At 35.9% G+C, this 19,811-nt stretch overlaps 1 protein-coding gene across 3 annotated transcripts in view; it reads right to left on the bottom strand.

Annotated features, from left to right (window-relative positions):
* Nucleotides 1-314: 314 nt before the first annotated feature.
* The window catches only part of MMP16 (matrix metallopeptidase 16), a 169,706-nt gene continuing 150,209 nt past the window's right edge, over nucleotides 315-19,811 (bottom strand). For all 3 annotated transcript variants that reach the window (XM_039355192.1, XM_039355194.1, XM_039355195.1), the window contains 3 exons: nucleotides 18,562-18,712; nucleotides 13,975-14,090; nucleotides 315-5,232 (listed from right to left, as the gene is read on the bottom strand). In XM_039355192.1, the coding sequence (XP_039211126.1) occupies nucleotides 4,898-5,232; nucleotides 13,975-14,090; nucleotides 18,562-18,712 (602 nt within the window). In that variant the 3' untranslated portion in view covers nucleotides 315-4,897. The remainder of the gene's footprint in view (nucleotides 5,233-13,974; nucleotides 14,091-18,561; nucleotides 18,713-19,811) is intronic.

A 19,811-nucleotide genomic window follows, 5' to 3' on the forward strand; every position in this document is an offset into this window, starting at 1 on the left:
AAAGTCAGTGCTACTTTTTATTTCTAAAATTGGAATTTTCTTCAATTTCTTACCAAAAGCTTAGTGAAATAATCTGTCTTTTAAAAAAAAAAATCCTTTTTTTTCTGGAATGTAATATTTTGCTTTTTATCTCATAAGGTTTCAATTTCTCAATAAATTTACACCCTTATACTGAACTTATATACATCCCCATGTCTGTGGAAGTGAAGATAAAAATTAATTTAAATACAAGAGAGGGGAAAATATCAATTGATTGCTTTATAAAAGAAAAGAAAAGGTGACATAAGTTTGCCTTCTAAGACAAAGGTATGTCCAATTCCCCCCCCCCCATATTTATGCATTCATATTATATCCAGCACTATACATTATTACCCTTAACTTTTTGTAAAACTATTGTATAACTCCACCAAATGCAAATATTGGTTTTCCCTTATTTAAAAAAAATGGCTGCATTTTTTCTCCTTCTTTCTTTTTTTAAAGGAAATCTGAAAGGGAAATGAAACATTTAAATGAATAGGAAAATAAATATTGTCTGTTGTCTTATATTAAAGTAATGGATAAATAACCATGAAGATGCAAATTTTATTGACTGTTATCCATCTGTCAGTTTTGTGAATGTTCATAATATATCTATGTTTCCATTTTCCAAATACAGATCAGTCAATGCTGACAATCACTTATAGGAAGCTCCAACTGATGTGTCCAAAGTTTTGGATATTCACCAAACCTGTCTGTAAACACCTGTCTTAATATATAAGTATCAACATTCACTTTTAATCTCTTGAAATAGCATATAAATTTTATGGATTGGACCCAAATTCAAAGTAGACTCATTCATATGATGAACTTCAAACCAAAATATTGGCTACAGTTAAATACAACCAATATAGTTTAATTATTTTAGCTGCAGTTAAGCACAAGAGAGCTTGAGACAAAAGGAAAAAAAATACATCTTAGCCAGTAGCAGAGCTGATTGCTGATAGAAAATTATAATGCTTTTCCCACTTAACTGATATATTTTGAAAGAGAAGGGTAAGGAAATGGAGAACGCTGAGATCTGTTCACTATACATAAGTCATGTAGTGTACCATTAGCTGAGTTAGATATAACTGGATATATAATGGTCTCACAATCGTTAGAATACTGCATATCACACCTTTAAGAGATTCCAAACCTCAATTTGCAATGCATATGTGCTATAAACTAAGAATTGTTTTGTCTTTGATTCTGTCATTCATTCATCAATTTGTTTATGCTGATGGGGGTGTTGTCTGTGCAATCCTGTATTACATGCCTCTTTTCTTTACAAAATAAACCCTCGATTCAGAATAAAAAACAAAACCCCAAATCATGTTTATTTGAATGATATTAATCTTCATGCTGTACTCAATAGAAATATAAATTCAAGGCAGTCCAGCTAGTCATTACCAAAAAATAATACGTATATACTTACACTCTCTATAAAATGATTTGGTAATATGGATTAGGAAATTAGTAAGAAATTGTTTTTAACCATAGTATATTCATGTGTGTGTTTGTGTATATATACACACAAGAACCCATACTTGTCAATGATGGCTGTTTTCAAGTATTTTAGTATTTGTATGCATTTTAGAATGCATTTAAAACAAATCATATGTAAAAAGGACTGGTTTCACATGAAACATTTTATCAAAATTAAATAGAAATTTGTCTACTGTAGTTCATTATTAGAGTGTGCATGTATACATAGCAATTTTTTCCCATTCCCCTTGTACCAGTTACTAATGCTGGGCACATTCCATTGAAAAATTCTCTCCCAATGGAGTCAATGGGAACTAAGCAGGAATAAGATCATATTGTCTGCATCTATTACAGCTAGAAGAAGGACTTCTCACCCTTTGCCCTTCTGTAATGGAACAGATGAATTCAGATAACATACATTAGGCTTGTTTTTTCTTGTATAAATGTAGTCCCAATCCAAAATGTTTGGGAACATCTTATTTCCCATTCAGCTTGTGCCAGTTTGCAAGTTAAAGGTCAAAGAGCAAAGAAATCAAATAGTACACAGTAAGGAAATTTAGACAGCAATTTTTTCCTCTTTTTTCACAGAAGACAATGTTTAACTCAATAATGACAATCAACAGATCAATGAAGTTCAAGGCAAGCTGTTCATTGTATCAAAAGCTATCTCCCTGGAATCCTAGCTTTCATAAAAAGTCAGGTATCTATCTAGTAGGGTGCATTCTTTCTGAAAACTTTTCATAAATTCACAGCCCAGTGACTGTAAAAAGCCTGTCACTGCGAGAAGCAGCTCCTAAAATCAATAAAAGAGGTCTGTCAGTTGCTGACTTTCTCTAGGAAAAAAAATATTAATATATAACCTGCTCTGCAGGTCACATGAAAATGACAATACTGCTGTTAGCATAAAATTACATAAGATGATATAATGCCAGGTAGTCCTGGGTTCTTCCCATGATTTAGTGCACAGCTAAATGCCAGAGGTCTTGCCAACCCTTTGAGAACTAAGATGAATACCAAATGACCACATTTTGTGAACAGGTGGGAAAGTGAAACAGCACCCAGGCAGTATCAGATGTTGCTTTCTTTTCTCCTTAATAGAGTTAACTATGCTTATAAGTGTCCATATTCAAAAGCAAGTTCTGTATTCATGCAGAATAATATTTCAAAAAACTTAAAAATACAAGCTTTTTAAAAAATAAAAATGAAGCCAATTGTTACATAGAAGAATTCCATCTAGTCCCACAATTAAACCCCATTTTCCTATTGCTCTTAGGCTGGAGGCATGGAAACTGAAGGTAATGTGATAGAAGGACAGTGTCTCTTTCTTTTATATTCATCCCTGTTATACTGCTGTCATTTCTAATCAACAGAGCTCAGCACAAAAAAGCCCAACAAAACTAGTGAGCAGAGACAATGTAATCCATAGACAGTATTGCCTCCTGCTAACATACGATCTTTGAATTGCTGAAAATTATATGCATCTGTCTCCAGCCAAACTGTAGCCAAGTGTTCCATTCTGCCTACTGTGGTTCACAATGGTACGATGCATGGTCCTCCAAGCACAGTACCAAAGAAAAGGTCACTTGCATGATAAGAACATAATGCCATTCATCAAGTGCTCTGCCATGTTTCCTGGCAGATATTTTTTTTAAAAAAACAACAACAGTTCACGCACCCATTTTTCAAGAGTGTAAGGGAAGCTCATTATTTGTTAATGGGACCCATGGGGTCTACCAATAATGAGATCAATAGTGTTGGGAGAAAAAGAGCAGCAGAGACGTAGGAGACTGATAAAATGGCTTGGCATAGCACAAGCTGAAGACAAGGAGGCAATGTTGAAGAACTGTCACTACACATTCAGTATGACAATTAAAATAAATAAATAAACCCAGAAATCAACTGGCAAATCCATAGTTACATTTTTTTTTTTACTATCACCAATGTGGCTTTTACTAGAAATAACCCACAGTTATTTCGGCATTCTGTCTAGAATTGTGATGGGCTTATTCAACCCCAGGGCTAACAACTGCCTTCCATTATCTGCAAATCCCCTTGTCCACTGCCAAACCCATTCTGGCTTCCTCTTCATTATGCTACTATGAAGTATCATAAGAAAATGTGCCAGCCTGGACCACCTACTTTGTCCTGGAAACACACTAGAAGCAACAGTGATGGAGAAGATAGCATTGGCATTGAGGGCTCTGTAGATCTGGTTTATGAGTTATAGGGTGTTACCTTTAAGTAAAAGCAGAATCTGTACACTATTACCATTTCAATTAATATTATTTTTCACACTGAAAATTGGTCTGATAGTTCTCAAAGAGTCACTGATTATATAAACCTAACACTAGTCTTATGTTTCTCAGTAACTTGTAATGTTATTTGATTGCATTCTTATTTCTGGAACTTGCTGCTTTCTAGTCTGTTTCAAAATAAGGTTTCTGAGAGGCTTATGGAAAGCCTGGGACTAATTTGCCTGATACAATTCTGGAGAAAAGAGGACGTGGAGAGGCAAGAAACCAATAAATGCTAAACCAATCAGTAAAAAGAATACTCTCTGAATATAGTGACGAATATAAATGTGTGAAAACATTGAGAACATAGCTCTGAACAATTGTATAAAACACAAAATGAATATATTATTAAGGCTGTTACTATATTGCAGATATTTTGGCCCCTTGTTTGTTGGAAAATGGCTGTCCAAACAGTCAGAATTCCTGTATGTCATCATGATTTCCCATTTGATAAAAATTATGTGTAGGAGTATAGGACTATATCTGTAGCTGACAGAAAGCAATCCTCTTTGGAGACAAAGCTGTTTTGGATCTTCACACTTCCTGAAAGTTCCAATGTGATTGTTGTGTTTTAGTTGCTCTATCTTTTCTCTTTAAAAAAATGCTTATATGTTTTCTTTTTTTTTTAACATCACACAAAACTCTTTTGAAGAAAGAAAGAAAGAAAGAAAGAAAGAAAGAAAGAAGGAAGGAAGGAAGGAAGGAAGGAAGAAAGAAAGAAAGAAAGAAAGAAAGAAAGAAAGAAAGAAAGAAAGACCCAACTGGGATGTCAGAGATTCTTCTTTTTTCATGTTGTTCTTTTTTATGAATATCCTGATTGTTTTGCATTGGGCATATTGAGCGTGCAGAGGAAAGGCTGGAACTGAATGACAAAGACAGACGAAGGACTGGAGAAATGGCAGGTACTGTGTGCGACTGAAGCTTCCTACTGAAGAAAATTCTCACTCATGTGCAGGACAAGCAGCCCCCTGGACTTTAAAGATCATCCCTGGCTGAGACAGACAGGCCTGCTCCTTGGTAGGAAACTCCATAACAGCTCTTTTGTTGGATTTCATGTTACCACTACTCCTGGGAGAAAACAAGAAAAAAAAATCCTTACATCACACCCACTCTTGCATAGAGCGTTTGCAGTAAAGTATGTGGCGGGGTGTTCCTTTCCTCTTGAATTGGAACACAGTGTAAACCAAGACAAGGAGGCACAGGGCCAGTATGCAAGGAATGACAATGGCTATAGCTTTCACAGTGCTGGCTGTGTTGTCCAGTTTAATGACAATGTCTACATCATCTTGAGGGCTGTGTTGCTCTTTGTCCCGGTCTGCTGGTCCATCACAACCCATAAAATCCTTGAGGATAGATCTGGGATATCCCGGTTCCACCCGGAGCATTTGATTGTTGAATTTCCAGTATTCTTTGCCTTTGTAGAAATACGTGAAGCCTATTTAGAAACAAATATTGAGTTATTTAAATGGATTAACATTTGGATATTGCTCAGTAAAAGAACCTACTGAAACTGAGACTACAACTACAATTTGAAAATGAATACAAGTTCTTCCAACTTTGCTGACAGAGCTTCATGATTCTATACACTGTCTTTAGTATGATTGCTATATAGTGTCTACAATTTTGTGAAGCATTTTTTTTCATTAAAATATTCTTTTGTTCCCATAAAATAAGACTGCTTGTGTACCGATTACAATTCTGATTGAGTCATGACTTGAAGTCTAACTTGTTTAATATGATGGAAGAATTAAGGTAAATACAATTTTAAACTGACACTTAAAAATAACTTAAGTCTGATTTGCTCAAGGAGCAGAGGAATAGTGGTCGGTTGTTGCAAATTATAGTAGTGAGTTAGTTAAATTGCTCCCACCCTCCTGAATCTCTTCCCTGTTGCATCATCATCTTTGAAATGAACTCTGAAACACAAAACAGGTGTACACAGCTTCATATCTTCAGCAGAGAGCTCAAATTGGATCATTCAAAAGCAAACTAGGACAATTACAAAGGGTGCCTAATTGCAGAAATCAGCCTCCCTGCCAAAAATTTTAAAGTTTTTACTGCCTCAGCAGAAAAATGGCACTAATCCAGTATGAAGCAAACTTTCACAATGGGTAAACAGTCTCCTATTATTTATCAACTGAATGCAAACCATTGGAGTTTTATCCAACTTTATAACTTTGCCTCTTACAATTGAGAGTAAAAAAATAACTTGACAAATTGCAACAATTCATAGCAATAATATAACAGACATATAAACAATAGGCTTTTGCCCTTGAATGATAAAGAGGTCAAATCTTTATTTTTTTTAATCACTTCTTTCCCTATTCAAATTAAGCACCACTTATTTTGGTTTCTGGTTTGCAATTTTATGCAGGAACATAAAAACAATTTGATTTGGCTACTAAATAATTTTCATTATCTTTCTAAAAATTGAATGTATGTGAAGCTGCTTTGGAGTAATTTTATTTTGGTGCAATAGACACAATCTTTCCCCCATTTTTAATGTGCTTACTAGCTTGGCTTGGATGATGAGGCTTTAAAGAGGTGAGCTAGGAGAAAGAAAATATGTCCCTCAATATATTCTGCAAGTTTCATATTTCTGCACCCTTCCAAATTGCTTAAGTATAAGTTCCACTGAAATCAAAGAGGCTTCTTTCAAACAATATTTACAATATTTTATTTCAGTGCAAAAATATTCTCTTGGTGACTGGGGTATTGGAATATCCATTTTAATATGAAAGCTCACAATTGTTTTGTTTTTCTGGGATGTCACCATGGAAGGACTAGGAATCGCTACTATATCTCAGAGGCTGCCACAAAGAGGGAGTCAAGCTATTCTCCAAAGCACCTGAAGGCAGGGCAAGAAGCAACAGATGGAAACTAACCAAAGAGAGAAGCAACCTAGAACTAAGGAGAAATTTTCTGAAAGTTAGAACAATTAACCAATGGAACAACCTGCCTCCAGAAGCGGTGAATGCTCCAACACTGGAAGTTTTTAAGAAGAGACTGAACAGCCATCTGTCTGAAATGGTATAGGGTTTCCTGACTAAGCAGAGGGTTGGACTAGATGACCTCTAAGGTCCCTTACAACTTTTATATTATTATTATTATTATGGATCATCGCACAGTCAGCCAGATGTTCAGACTGGATTTGGCATTTTGTCTACCTATCGAGTCCTTACCCAGGACCTGGGATAGGCAGATGTGGATGTTTGATGGTATTACAGATATCGTCGCAGGATGGAAGCAGTTCCTAGTAAGGCCGCCTTTTGCAATTGACTAATAGCGAATTTGTCAATGCCAATGGTGTTCAAGTGGTGCTCCAGTTGTTTTGGGATTGCACCCAAGGAGCCTATGACTATTGGTACTACCCTTGCTTGCTTTTGCCACAGTCTTTCTATTTCTATTTGTAGGTCTTTGTATTTTGTTATCTTCTCCAGTTCTTTCTCTTCTATTCTGCTATCTCCAGGCACTGCCACGTCCACTATCCAGACTTTTTTGTCTTTCTTATCGACAATTGTTAAGTCTGGGGTGTTATGTTGCAGGTGCTTGTCTGTTTGAATTCTGAAGTCCCAGAGCAGTTTAATTTTATCATTTTCTATGACTTTCTCTATTTTATGATCCCACCAGTTTTTGCTTACAGGCAAATGATATTTTTTGCAGATCTTCCAATGCACCATTGTTGCTACTTTGTCATGCCGCTGCTTGTAGTCAGTCTGTGCAATCTTCTTGCAACAGCTTACCAGTGGTCCACTGTTTCTTCAGCTTCTTTGCATAGGCGGCACTTACTGTCTGTTGCTGTCTTTTCAATTTTGACTTTATATGCATTTGTCGTTAAGGCTTGGTTTGTGCAGCCAGAATTAGTCCCTCAGTCTCTTTCTTCAATTTTCCTGCTCTTAGCCATTGCCAGGTCTTGTTATTATCTGCTTTCCCAGCTATTTTTTTTAATGTATTGGCCATGTAGTGCTTTGTCTTCCCATGCCTCTATTCTGTTCTTCATTTGGTCTTTCTTGTAGGCCAGTTTGGTCTCTCCAGTAGTCAGTAAGCCTTCCTGATATACTAATTTCAGTGCATCTTCATCATTGTTCTTCAGATATTCTTCCAAAGCCATTTTTTCTTCTTCAACCATCTGATGTACTTGTAGCATTCCACGCCCACCTATTTGCCTTGGTAGATAAAGTCTGTCAATGTCACTGCGTGGATGAAGGGCATGATTCATTGTCATTATTTTTCTGGTCTTCCTATCCATTGCTTTTAGTTCTGCTTGAGTCCAGTCCACTATTCCAGCTGTGTACCTAATGACTGGGATTGCCCAGGTGTTGATTGCCTTTATGGTATTTCCTCCATTGAGTTTGGACTTTAAGATCTTCTTCACTCTCTTGATGTATTCACCTCTAATCTTTTTCTTGACTTCAGTGTGCTTGATGTTGTCAGCTTGAAGGATACCCAAGTATTTGTAGTAATCTTCCTCATCCAGACTCTTAATGTTATTTTCGTGGGGCATCTTGATTCCTTCAGTTTTCACTACTTTTCCTTGTTTGATAGTAAGTGTGGCACATTTGTCCATTATTATTATTATTATTATTATTATTATTATTATTATCATCATCATCATCATCATCGCACAGTCAGCCAGATGTTCAGACTGGATTTGGCATTTTGTCTACCTATCGAGTCCTTACCCAGGACCTGGGATAGGCAGATGTGGATGTTTGATGGTATTACAGGTATCGTCGCAGGATGGAAGCAGTTCCTAATAAGGCCGCCTTTTGCAATTGACTAATAGCGAATTTGTCAATGCCAATGGTGTTCAAGTGGTGCTCCAGTTGTTTTGGGATTGCACCCAAGGAGCCTATGACTATTGGTACTACCCTTGCTTGCTTTTGCCACAGTCTTTCTATTTCTATTTGTAGGTCTTTGTATTTTGTTATCTTCTCCAGTTCTTTCTCTTCTATTCTGCTGTCTCCAGGCACTGCCACGTCCACTATCCAGACTTTTTTGTCTTTCTTATCGACAATTGTTAAGTCTGGGGTGTTATGTTGCAGGTGCTTGTCTGTTTGAATTCTGAAGTCCCAGAGCAGTTTAATTTTATCATTTTCTATGACTTTCTCTATTTTATGATCCCACCAGTTTTTGCTTACAGGCAAATGATATTTTTTGCAGATCTTCCAATGCACCATTGTTGCTACTTTGTCATGCCGCTGCTTGTAGTCAGTCTGTGCAATCTTCTTGCAACAGCTTACCAGTGGTCCACTGTTTCTTCAGCTTCTTTGCATAGGCGGCACTTACTGTCTGTTGCTGTCTTCTCAATTTTGACTTTATATGCATTTGTCCTTAAGGCTTGGTCTTGTGCAGCCAGAATTAGTCCCTCGGTCTCTTTCTTCAATTTTCCTGCTCTTAGCCATTGCCAGGTCTTGTTATTATCTGCTTTCCCAGCTATTTTTTTAAATGTATTGGCCATGTAGTGCTTTGTCTTCCCATGCCTCTATTCTGTTCTTCATTTGGTCTTTCTTGTAGGCCAGTTTGGTCTCTCCAGTAGTCAGTAAGCCTTCCTGATATACTAATTTCAGTGCATCTTCATCATTGTTCTTCAGATATTCTTCCAAAGCCATTTTTTCTTCTTCAACCATCTGATGTACTTGTAGCATTCCACGCCCACCTATTTGCCTTGGTAGATAAAGTCTGTCAATGTCACTGCGTGGATGAAGGGCATGATTCATTGTCATTATTTTTCTGGTCTTCCTATCCATTGCTTTTAGTTCTGCTTGAGTCCAGTCCACTATTCCAGCTGTGTACCTAATGACTGGAATTGCCCAGGTGTTGATTGCCTTTATGGTATTTCCTCCATTGAGTTTGGACTTTAAGATCTTCTTCACTCTCTTGATGTATTCACCTCTAATCTTTTTCTTGACTTCAGTGTGCTTGATGTTGTCAGCTTGAAGGATACCCAAGTATTTGTAGTAATCTTCCTCATCCAGACTCTTAATGTTATTTTCGTGGGGCATCTTGATTCCTTCAGTTTTCACTACTTTTCCTTGTTTGATAGTAAGTGTGGCACATTTGTCCATTATTATTATTATTATTATTATTATTATTATTATTATTATTATTATTATCATCATCATCATCAATCATCGCACAGTCAGCCAGATGTTCAGACTGGATTTGGCATTTTGTCTACCTATCGAGTCCTTACCCAGGACCTGGGATAGGCAGATGTGGATGTTTGATGGTATTACAGGTATCGTCGCAGGATGGAAGCAGTTCCTAATAAGGCCGCCTTTTGCAATTGACTAATAGCGAATTTGTCAATGCCAATGGTGTTCAAGTGGTGCTCCAGTTGTTTTGGGATTGCACCCAAGGAGCCTATGACTATTGGTACTACCCTTGCTTGCTTTTGCCACAGTCTTTCTATTTCTATTTGTAGGTCTTTGTATTTTGTTATCTTCTCCAGTTCTTTCTCTTCTATTCTGCTATCTCCAGGCACTGCCACGTCCACTATCCAGACTTTTTTGTCTTTCTTATCGACAATTGTTAAGTCTGGGGTGTTATGTTGCAGGTGCTTGTCTGTTTGAATTCTGAAGTCCCAGAGCAGTTTAATTTTATCATTTTCTATGACTTTCTCTATTTTATGATCCCACCAGTTTTTGCTTACAGGCAAATGATATTTTTTGCAGATCTTCCAATGCACCATTGTTGCTACTTTGTCTTGTAGTCAGTCTGTGCAATCTTCTTGCAACAGCTTACCAAGTGGTACACTGTTTCTTCAGCTTCTTCTTCTTCTTCTTCTTCTTCTTCTTCTTCTTCTTCTTCTTCTTCTTCTTCTTCTTCTTCTTCTTCTTCTTCTTCATTATTATTACTACTACTACTACTACTACTACTACTACTACTACTACTACTACTACTACTACTATGGAGTTTCCATTGATAGTTTCCATTATCTTTCCATGAATCTTTTATTATGACTACAATGCAAGTTCATTTATCAACTTACTAATTAGCTTAATAATATGCATTATTTTGACACAAATCATCTTGTTAGTATTATTTGCTTGGATTATTTGACACTGGATAATCATCACCACCATTACCATATACTTTTGAACAATTACTGCTATATGCTGTGGTATTAGACAATGCACTTGAAATCTTGCCGGACAATATTAAGTTTATTATATCTGTGAAGGGATCTAATGCAGCAAAACAATAACATCAAGATAGTTTTGGGGTTATTATCAACAAATTCCCTTACAGTCTGTCACACATGTTCTACATAAAGCTAAGATCCCACTGATGAGAAGAAAATGCTTATTTTGGAGCAACATAATTTTCTTAATCTGTCAGGCAACATTCTTTTGCACTGATTCCCCAAACACCTCATCCTCCTTGACCTCTTAAGTTGCTTCTTTTTTACTCTTTCTTGTTCAGCACCCATTACAGTGTAGGTGTCTATGAGTCAGTCCTCAGCTGTTTGCAAGAGAAAGGAATATTTCCCCTCTCTTCATTCTGGTTAGTACATTCAAATATGTTTTTGATAGTTTGCTATTCTTTCTCAAATCTGAAGTTGGATCCTGGTTAGCCGTTCCTTCAACAGAATAGAGTGGAATCTGGAGAAGCATCTTTCCTTAAGGAAAATGGGGAAGTTATCTGTTTTCCCAGCTCCGCAGTGTGTGTCCCAATGCTGAGAGGAAACAGTACTTTCAATTGCACTGAGCTTGTTGCTTCAAGGAGGTTGTGGGCTTTTATGCCCAGTGAGCTCAACACAGCTGTTATTTTTCCTTATAGTATTTTCAGCATAGCCAAAATCATGGGGTGGAGAAGTTAAAGCTTCCCTAGTGGTTGCAAACTGCAGCAAAGTTTGGATATTTAACAAAGTAATGTGCTGTTCAATGATTACCACACTAAATAGAGAATTTGTACTGAATACTCCCAGGAATTAGGAAAACAGATGAGAATGATGCCACTGCACATGATGATTTAAAAGGTATGGTATAATACACAGGATACACGAAAAGCTGGAAACAGAAGTGTGCATGCAACATTTGGATAGCAACTCCAGTTTCTTACACAGTTTAACCCCATACTATTCCTATATTCCGCTGAAACCTAGGAGAAGAAATCTAGATTTCTTGAAATTATTTTTTGTTTATATGCATTGTACACAAAAAAATACACATGTATTGTTTAATGAGAATAAATTGACTCTGCTAATAAAAAACACTACTAGCATTTTTAATATATTAGCAAAAAGCTTTTAAGGTAGAATAAGATCTATGAGTTAAATAGCTTAAATCTGAACATAGTCTTCTACTTCTGAGTTGGCACGTTTTTCCTGCTTCCTTCCAGTTCTCTCCACCCCCTCACCCAAATAAATGAGAGCCAAAAGGATTAATGTAAGTTGCTAAACCAAAAGCAGCTCCTCTGAACCTTTTCCCCTAAAGCAATGTAGTACAGTTTCAAGTGAAATCTCTGAGGAGGAGAAGGAAATTACTTCAGGCAAACTTTAATCACAGTTTTGTGAAATTAGGTATGGTGTTTCTCCTATGTAACCTTGCTTGCTTTGCTTGCTCAAGCTTAATGCAATAGCCAATACAGTCCTGATTTTAGCACAGTTTTTGCAGGCTTCAGCAGATAACTCTTTTATTTTTATTCTCTGAGAATCCATAGAATTTCTTAAGTTTACCTTTAAAAGACCACCCAAAGAAAAAAGAAACTTTTTTTTAGTTTTATTGCCAGATATTTCTTTGCCAAGATTTTAGAGACTGTGAAGTTCAGTGTGACTGAAAGACTGGAAAACCAATAAATATTTCTGTTATGTATCATATAGCTATGAGTCTAACAGACACGTAGCCAGTGCTTTTTTTATATAAAAAAAAGGTGCTGGAACTCACACACGTCATACAACCCGCCTTGCCTACCCTACAAGGTTCCATCCAAAAAGTTGCCGGAACTCCTTTCTGGGTGTTCTATGAAAAAAAAAGCCCTGCAACATGGATAATTCGCTTTTAAAGATTGTAGGGGTGTGTGTGTGTGTGTGTGTGTGTGTGTGTGTGTGTGAGAGAGAGAGAGAGAGAGAGAGAGAGAGAGAGAGAGAGAGAGAGAGAGAGAGAGAGAGACAGTCAGATAGACAGAGACAGAGACACACACAAAGAAAGATTTCTGTTCCAAATCACTTTCCTTTTTGAAAAAAGAAAGCAAAAAAACTTCTATAGTTAAAAGGCTTCATTCTGAAAGCGCTTCTCTTGTTGGAAAAGGCAGACTTAGAGCAAGGAAGTCATTATTTCTGGGGGGAAAGTTTTTGTTACAGCAGTTGGTGATTTGAGCTAAAGGAAGGAACAATTCTTAATAAGGAAAGAAATATTGCATCTCATTTACAGAGAAACAAAAATATTAATGGAGACCTATCATTGATAAAGAGAAAGAAAAGTAAATAAATCTCTCATCAATCAATCGCATGTGCACTGCTAGCAGCCCAACAATTGGTTTTAATGGTATTTAAATTTAAAACTTTGCATCAAATGGCCAACAGCCCAAAGCAACAAGTAATATTCATACAGTGAAGGCCTTCATAATCAAGAATATAATGCACATATTTCTGTACTTCAGCTCAATTTAGTATTTGATATTTCATAGAAATATGCAATATTGTATTTTTTTTAAATAGACTTATGCAAAATATAAACATCTCACTCTGTATTAGATGATTCTAACCAAGCAAGGGTAGATTGCTTTGAACAGACTTCTAGAATGGTATATTTCCATTTGGATGGTTTGTGAAAAAAAATTCTGACCTAAAATATTTTGTTATTTTTAAAAGAGCAGCAAATCTCTTTTTGGCTGGAATTGGAAAAGACTATCCTCTTTCACAGGAAGTAAATCCTAAGTTTTGCCTCTAAACAAATGGAAAGGAGATATCAGCTCCCCCCCTTGCCCATCAATAGTTACAAGCTTGTAGACATTGCAGATGTGATTTAACCTGAGTATCAATACAATGCCATATATTAAAAAGACCTTGGGGCAATTCCAGTTATCAGATATCTTTAAATGTATTTATTGTACTGTTATGGGGTTCACATTTAAGTAACAAAGAACCATTTGAATAAATGATGTGTGAACAAGGAAGGAAGGAAGGAAGGAAGGAAGGAGCAAACATTTGTGTTCACAAGAAGCTACATACCATTTTCTTTGTGAACAAAGGCTCCCTGAGGTGATTCTGGGATACCTTTCCAGATTGTGATTGATTTGGGATAACCTGTGTCCATAGTTCTTATATCTTCACTGTATCTCCAATACCTGAGAGAAAGAATGAGGTTAAAATAACGTTTATGGATGATTTTTGTTTCAGTGTCTGAAATGAAGTACTCTGTGAAATGATAACATTAGGGAACCTGGTCACTTCTATTTAAATATATACTCCTAACTAGTAATAAAGACATTTAAACATTTGATGATTTAATATATATATTTCATTAAAGATTAATCTATCCTGAGAACCAAATCAATGAGTGGTTATATATAATTAAAACAGTTATGATACCTAGGGATTAAATCCAGCTGTACAGTGACAAATATTATATGCAATAACCTATATCAATGCTTTATTCAAGATTTTAATCATATTTTGAGTTAGCACTTCTAATTCTATGCTGTACTTTTTAGAGTCTTTTTTAAATTCCATTGTGCAATATTTATCAGCTCAAGCTGCTAGATTCCTTACATATCTTAATTTATAAGGAAATAACACTCCATGAACAGAATATACATATTTAAAAATAAAAAGAAAATCAGATTGCAGTCTTATGCATACATAGCTCAGAAATAATTCTCATTACTTAAAAGAAAATATATGGAATTTTCTTAATAAACATTTTTTCTAAATTATTTATATTTTAAAAAGGAGTTATTTTTTTATTCCTATACCTTTTTTCCCACGGTTATTAAAAAGGATTATTTCTGGCCTCAAGTGCACATTAGAAATTGTGTATTCTATATATTCATTCTTCCACATTTATGTATGGCTATCTGCATCTGGTATACATACAGTAAGAATGCAATTTGTAACTGAAAGTATTTAGTCTTATCCTTAATAAATTTGCAATACACCTTATGTATGCAGTTCTTAAGAAGATATACTGCCTTATTAATTGGGAGCATAGCCCTGCTTTTCTGATTGGCTTAAGAGTATGGATATCTACATGCAAGTAGCTCTGAAATCTTAATCAGAACAAATACCATATTCAGTTTGTGGACTTTCAAGCTACAGACCAAATTATGCTAAATGGTGGCAATGGGGCTAGTAACATTGACTTTGATATTTACACTGATTTCTAAATTAGTGGATTTGTGTAATAAGCAAAAAATGATCTCTGCTGTAGCACTGATGACAACATCCAGTCAAGTATACATGTTTGTGTGAGAGAAACACTTAAATCAAAGCTTCTACAGAGATTCTTTGTCAGTATCCATGTACATTGGGAGAAGTTCCATATAAAAGTTCTATTTGCTAAGAAACATTTTATAGAAAAAATAATTAACATTTTTTTTCCTTAAAAAAACCCTGAAATCCCTTTCCCTGGACTGCAATGCAGTAATGCATTTCCACCAATATGCCCACATTTATTTCTTCCTAACTTGGTGAAGTGATTTCTTGATTTATATGCAAAGGGCTGCGGTCTGTATCCATAGCTTTACAATGCTTATATTTAAAAGTAATTTGAGGCATATTTGATCAAAGTAACTCTCTAAGTTTTTAATAAGTCTTATTTCAGAGTCAGGATTGCAGAAAAGAAAGCATCTTTGCACTTCCATTATATTCAATAAATGTTTTGAGACATTGTGGATAAGAATTTATTTTTGCATGAATTAAAACAACTGAAAAAAACCTGTTTTAGGCATTTTTTCCTATGCACACAGAAAAATAAAAAGATCCATAGCATGTCAGGTAATTACTATGAGTAAAAATAAAATGAGGAAAATTCAGTGATTTATATAATATGACTGATTGGTTTATAGATTTTCAGTATTTTTCCCTTGCTATTTACTGAGCAGTAATTCTGAATACAAAAAAATGTGAGGTTTTGGGAAACCAAACATTCCTTTCATTACATACAGGCATGATGATAATGATGATGATGATGGAAAGGACCTTGGAGGTCATCTAGTCCAACCCCCTGCTCAAGCAGGAAACCCTATGCCATTTCAGACAAATGGATGTCCAATCTCTTCTTAAAAACTTCCAGTGTTCGAGCATGCACAGCTTCTGGAGGCAGGTTGTTCCACTGATTAATTGTTATAACTGTCAGAAAATTTCCTCTTAGTTCTAGGTTGCTTCTCTCTTTGATTAGTTTCCACCCGTTGCTTCTTGTCCTGCCTTCAGGTGCTTTGGAAAATAGCTTGACTCCCTCTTCTTTGGGGCAACCCCTGAGATATTGGAACACTGCTATCATGTCACCCCTCGTCCTTCTCTTCATTAAACTAGACATACCTAATTCCAGCTACTGTTCCTTATATGTTTTAGCCTCCAGTCCTCCAATCATCTTTTCTGCTCTTCTCTGTACTCTTTCTAGAGTCTCAACATCTTTTTTACATCGTGGTGACCAAAACTGGATGTATATTCCAAGTGTGGTCTTACCAAGGCATTGTAAAGTGGTATTAACACTTCATGTGATCTTGATTCTATCCCTCTGTTAATGCAGCCTAGCACTGTGTTGGCCTTTTTGGCAGCTGCAGCACACTGCTGGCTCATATTTAAGTGATTGTCCACTAGGACTCCAAGATCTCTCTCACAGTTACTATTATTGAGCAAGGTACCACTATACTATACCCGTACATTTGGTTTTTCTTGCCTAAATGTAGAACTTTTTTCACCATTGAATTTCATTTTGTTAGATAACATCCAGTGTTCAACTCGGTCAAGATCCCTCTGTATCTTAAGCCTGTCTTCTGGAGTGTTGGCTATTCCTGCCAGCTTGGTGTCATCTGCAAATTTGATGAGTTCCCCATCTATCCCCTCATTAAAATCATTGATGAAGATGTTGAAGAGCACTGGGCCCAGAACAGAGCCCTGGGGCACCCCACTACACATTTCCCTCCATGTAGATTCAGTTCCATTGAGGACCTCATGCTGAGTACAGCTGGTCAGCCAAGTAGCTGCAAAGCAGATATGTATGACTTGATGAAGGATCAATCCTATTTAACATGGTTTGGATAGCAGATAAGATAATACACATAAGTGAATGTTACTTGCAGAGACTGGGTTTCTTGTCCCTTATTTTATAACTCTATTATGCCTATTTTATAGTGTACAATACAGTTCTTATATGTTTCCTTGAAATGGCTAAAAATAGTGACCTCAGTGTTTAGCATTCCTAGTCAGAGTCTTTGCAGGACCCCAAAATAATGGGAAGGAGAATGGGGGTGACTACCATGATCACAAAATGAAAAACAACCCAATAAGAGGCAGAGTAATAACAAATTGAAATCACAAAGATTCAAAAGGTGCATAGAGACAAATGTCTGCCTCCTGCTTTAATTGAATAAACTTAAGATTTATGCAGGAAACATGTTCTTGCATTTGTTTGATTCTTTGGAATTTGCTTGTCTGTCTGTCCCTCTGTCTATCTGTCTGTTCATCCTCTTTGTGTTGAAAAGCTGCGTAGCACTTCCAACATGATCTGCAATGTCTTCATTTTTTTCACAGGAAGCAGCAGGAAAAGATGCTGCTAGTTTAAGGTATTGCAGATTGGTGCCACAATCTATTCCCAACACATTCCTCAGAGATTGAAGTTAAAATGTTATCCAGCAATACTGTACAGTTTCTCAGGTCTATCTTTCTCCTGCGAGGTTATAACATCTTTTCACAGCCTTTGCAGGAAGACAATTTTCCTCCTTTGGCTTTGTTATCACCTTTTGCCTCACTTTTTTATGCCTACCAAATCATCACAGTTAAAGAAGCAACGGTGGGTTGTTCTCAGTTCAGAAAGAACTTTGTAAGAGGCTTATATGTGCAATTAAAACCAGTGGGAGAATTCAACCTATATTACATTAAGGAATTTTTAAAAAAGGGATATAAACATTATGTGTTGAGAAGCTTAGTGTGATATGGACTTATTCCCACTAAGTGGTCAATATCCTGTAATAGCTCAATTATCTTAGCATGGTTCACATTTTTCAAATCTGTTCCTTTATATGCTGTATTGCATTTATGACCTGCTGGGTCTCATTGTGCTTGTTCTGGATCTAAAAAGTAACCTTCCCATCAACAGAAGTTTTTCTGTTATTTTGGTTTTTTTGCTTTTTGGATACAGTTTTTCTCTCTCTCTCTTCGTCATCATAGTATTTTTTAAGAAGAATTTAACTTAGTAAAGCTGTCAATGGAAAAAAAAAAATCAAATCTATAATGGATAGATGCCTACCATTTAAATAGTCCCCAAAGCCTATGGGCTGAAAATTGTTCAGTTACATATATATTTAAAATAATATTCACATCCATAACAAGCAAATTATAAAACAGTTTGTCCATCATAGAAGTTGATAGCAATAATGCATGTCAGCTTCCAAAATGCTGCATGTTTTCCATCCACACAATTGTACACTCTGGAGTAAAGGCTCCATTTCTAAAAATTGGATTCTATGCTTTTAATAAAATCATACAAGTCCAACTAAATAAATATTTCACATTTTTGAATACATATTAACACTAATAATAAAGGAGAACAACAAGCCATATAAATAGTATGATTGTTTCCAGAATGAACACACTAACCTGTCTCCTTTGAAAAAATAGGTTTTCCCAACATCCTCCCACCAAATTGCTGAATCAATACCATGAGGAGGAATCCCACTTCCTAATGATATTAAATCATGAGGATACCCTGGCTGGAGGGTGGTGTCCTTAAAGATCCAGAACTTGTTACCTGTGCAAGAAAAACAAAACACTATATTAGTCTTTGAAAAGAAATTCTGTTTAAGAAGCTATAAGGTGATTTTCACCAGAGCCCAATGTGTTGCATAATGACATAAATAAGACTAGGTCCATGCCACAATACATATAGAGGGCATAGGGTCCAAGTTACAGTATATGAGTATGGGACTGCAATTGCCTGGGTGGATCATAGTTTCAGCTGGCTATCTATTTTGAAATTGCAATATCCTGCAAGATTCCATGAAATGAACTTTTTCAAAACATGTCCATCTTTAGAAGCCCAAATCTCTGATGATGTTGCAGCCAATCAGAAGCAAATTGTCACTTTATAGTTTAGACATGCTCCAACTGTGTCCCCTAGGGTATATTGCCCAAACCTGTTGCTTTAGAAACTGACAAGTAGAAAAATGGGACTCCAAATACTCTTTCTTATGTTAGCAAGTTATATAGGCAGCCTTAGGCACTGTTTTCTATCAATAGTTTGAAATGAATTTTTGTTTCTCCCTAAAGACTAAGGATCAGATCTGTGCTAGAACCATTGTGACAGAAAAACTTGAAAAATATTTCTATTTTATAGATTTTCCACAGTAGGCTTAAATAAAGGACAAAAAAGGAGAACGCAAGGAGGAAAGAAAAGGGAGAAAAAAGCCTGATCTCTTCTCTTTCTGATTTATAGAATCTCTTTTAATAACACATTTAATTAGGAAATGGGTGAAGCTTTATTCCTTTGCATGCTCAGTGTTAGAGTAAATCTTTTATTAATTTCTTTATAATTCACTTCAAGCCTATTGCTGGTATTTTTTTTTTTTTTACAAATGTATCTTTTTATTCAAGAAAACAATATAGTTCTCAAGGACCTTCTCTCAAAACTCTCTCTCTAAAATAAAAGTTTTGTTACAGCTGTTTCTTGAAGATGATAAACTTTACATTTGGAATACTTTGCTTTATTTGCATATCTTTGTAGAATAGGATTAAAGGTAAGAAGAAAAGAAGGGCATAATAGCATCCATTGCAGCAGAGGTAAATATCATTTGGTTGTATATTAAATCACAATATAGTTTTCTTTTGCTGCACAAAAGAAGGAAGGAGGG

The sequence above is a fragment of the Crotalus tigris genome, unplaced genomic scaffold, assembly GCF_016545835.1.
Source record: "Crotalus tigris isolate CLP2741 ecotype Arizona unplaced genomic scaffold, ASM1654583v1 scf7180000018628.517256, whole genome shotgun sequence".
NCBI lineage: Eukaryota > Metazoa > Chordata > Lepidosauria > Squamata > Viperidae > Crotalus > Crotalus tigris.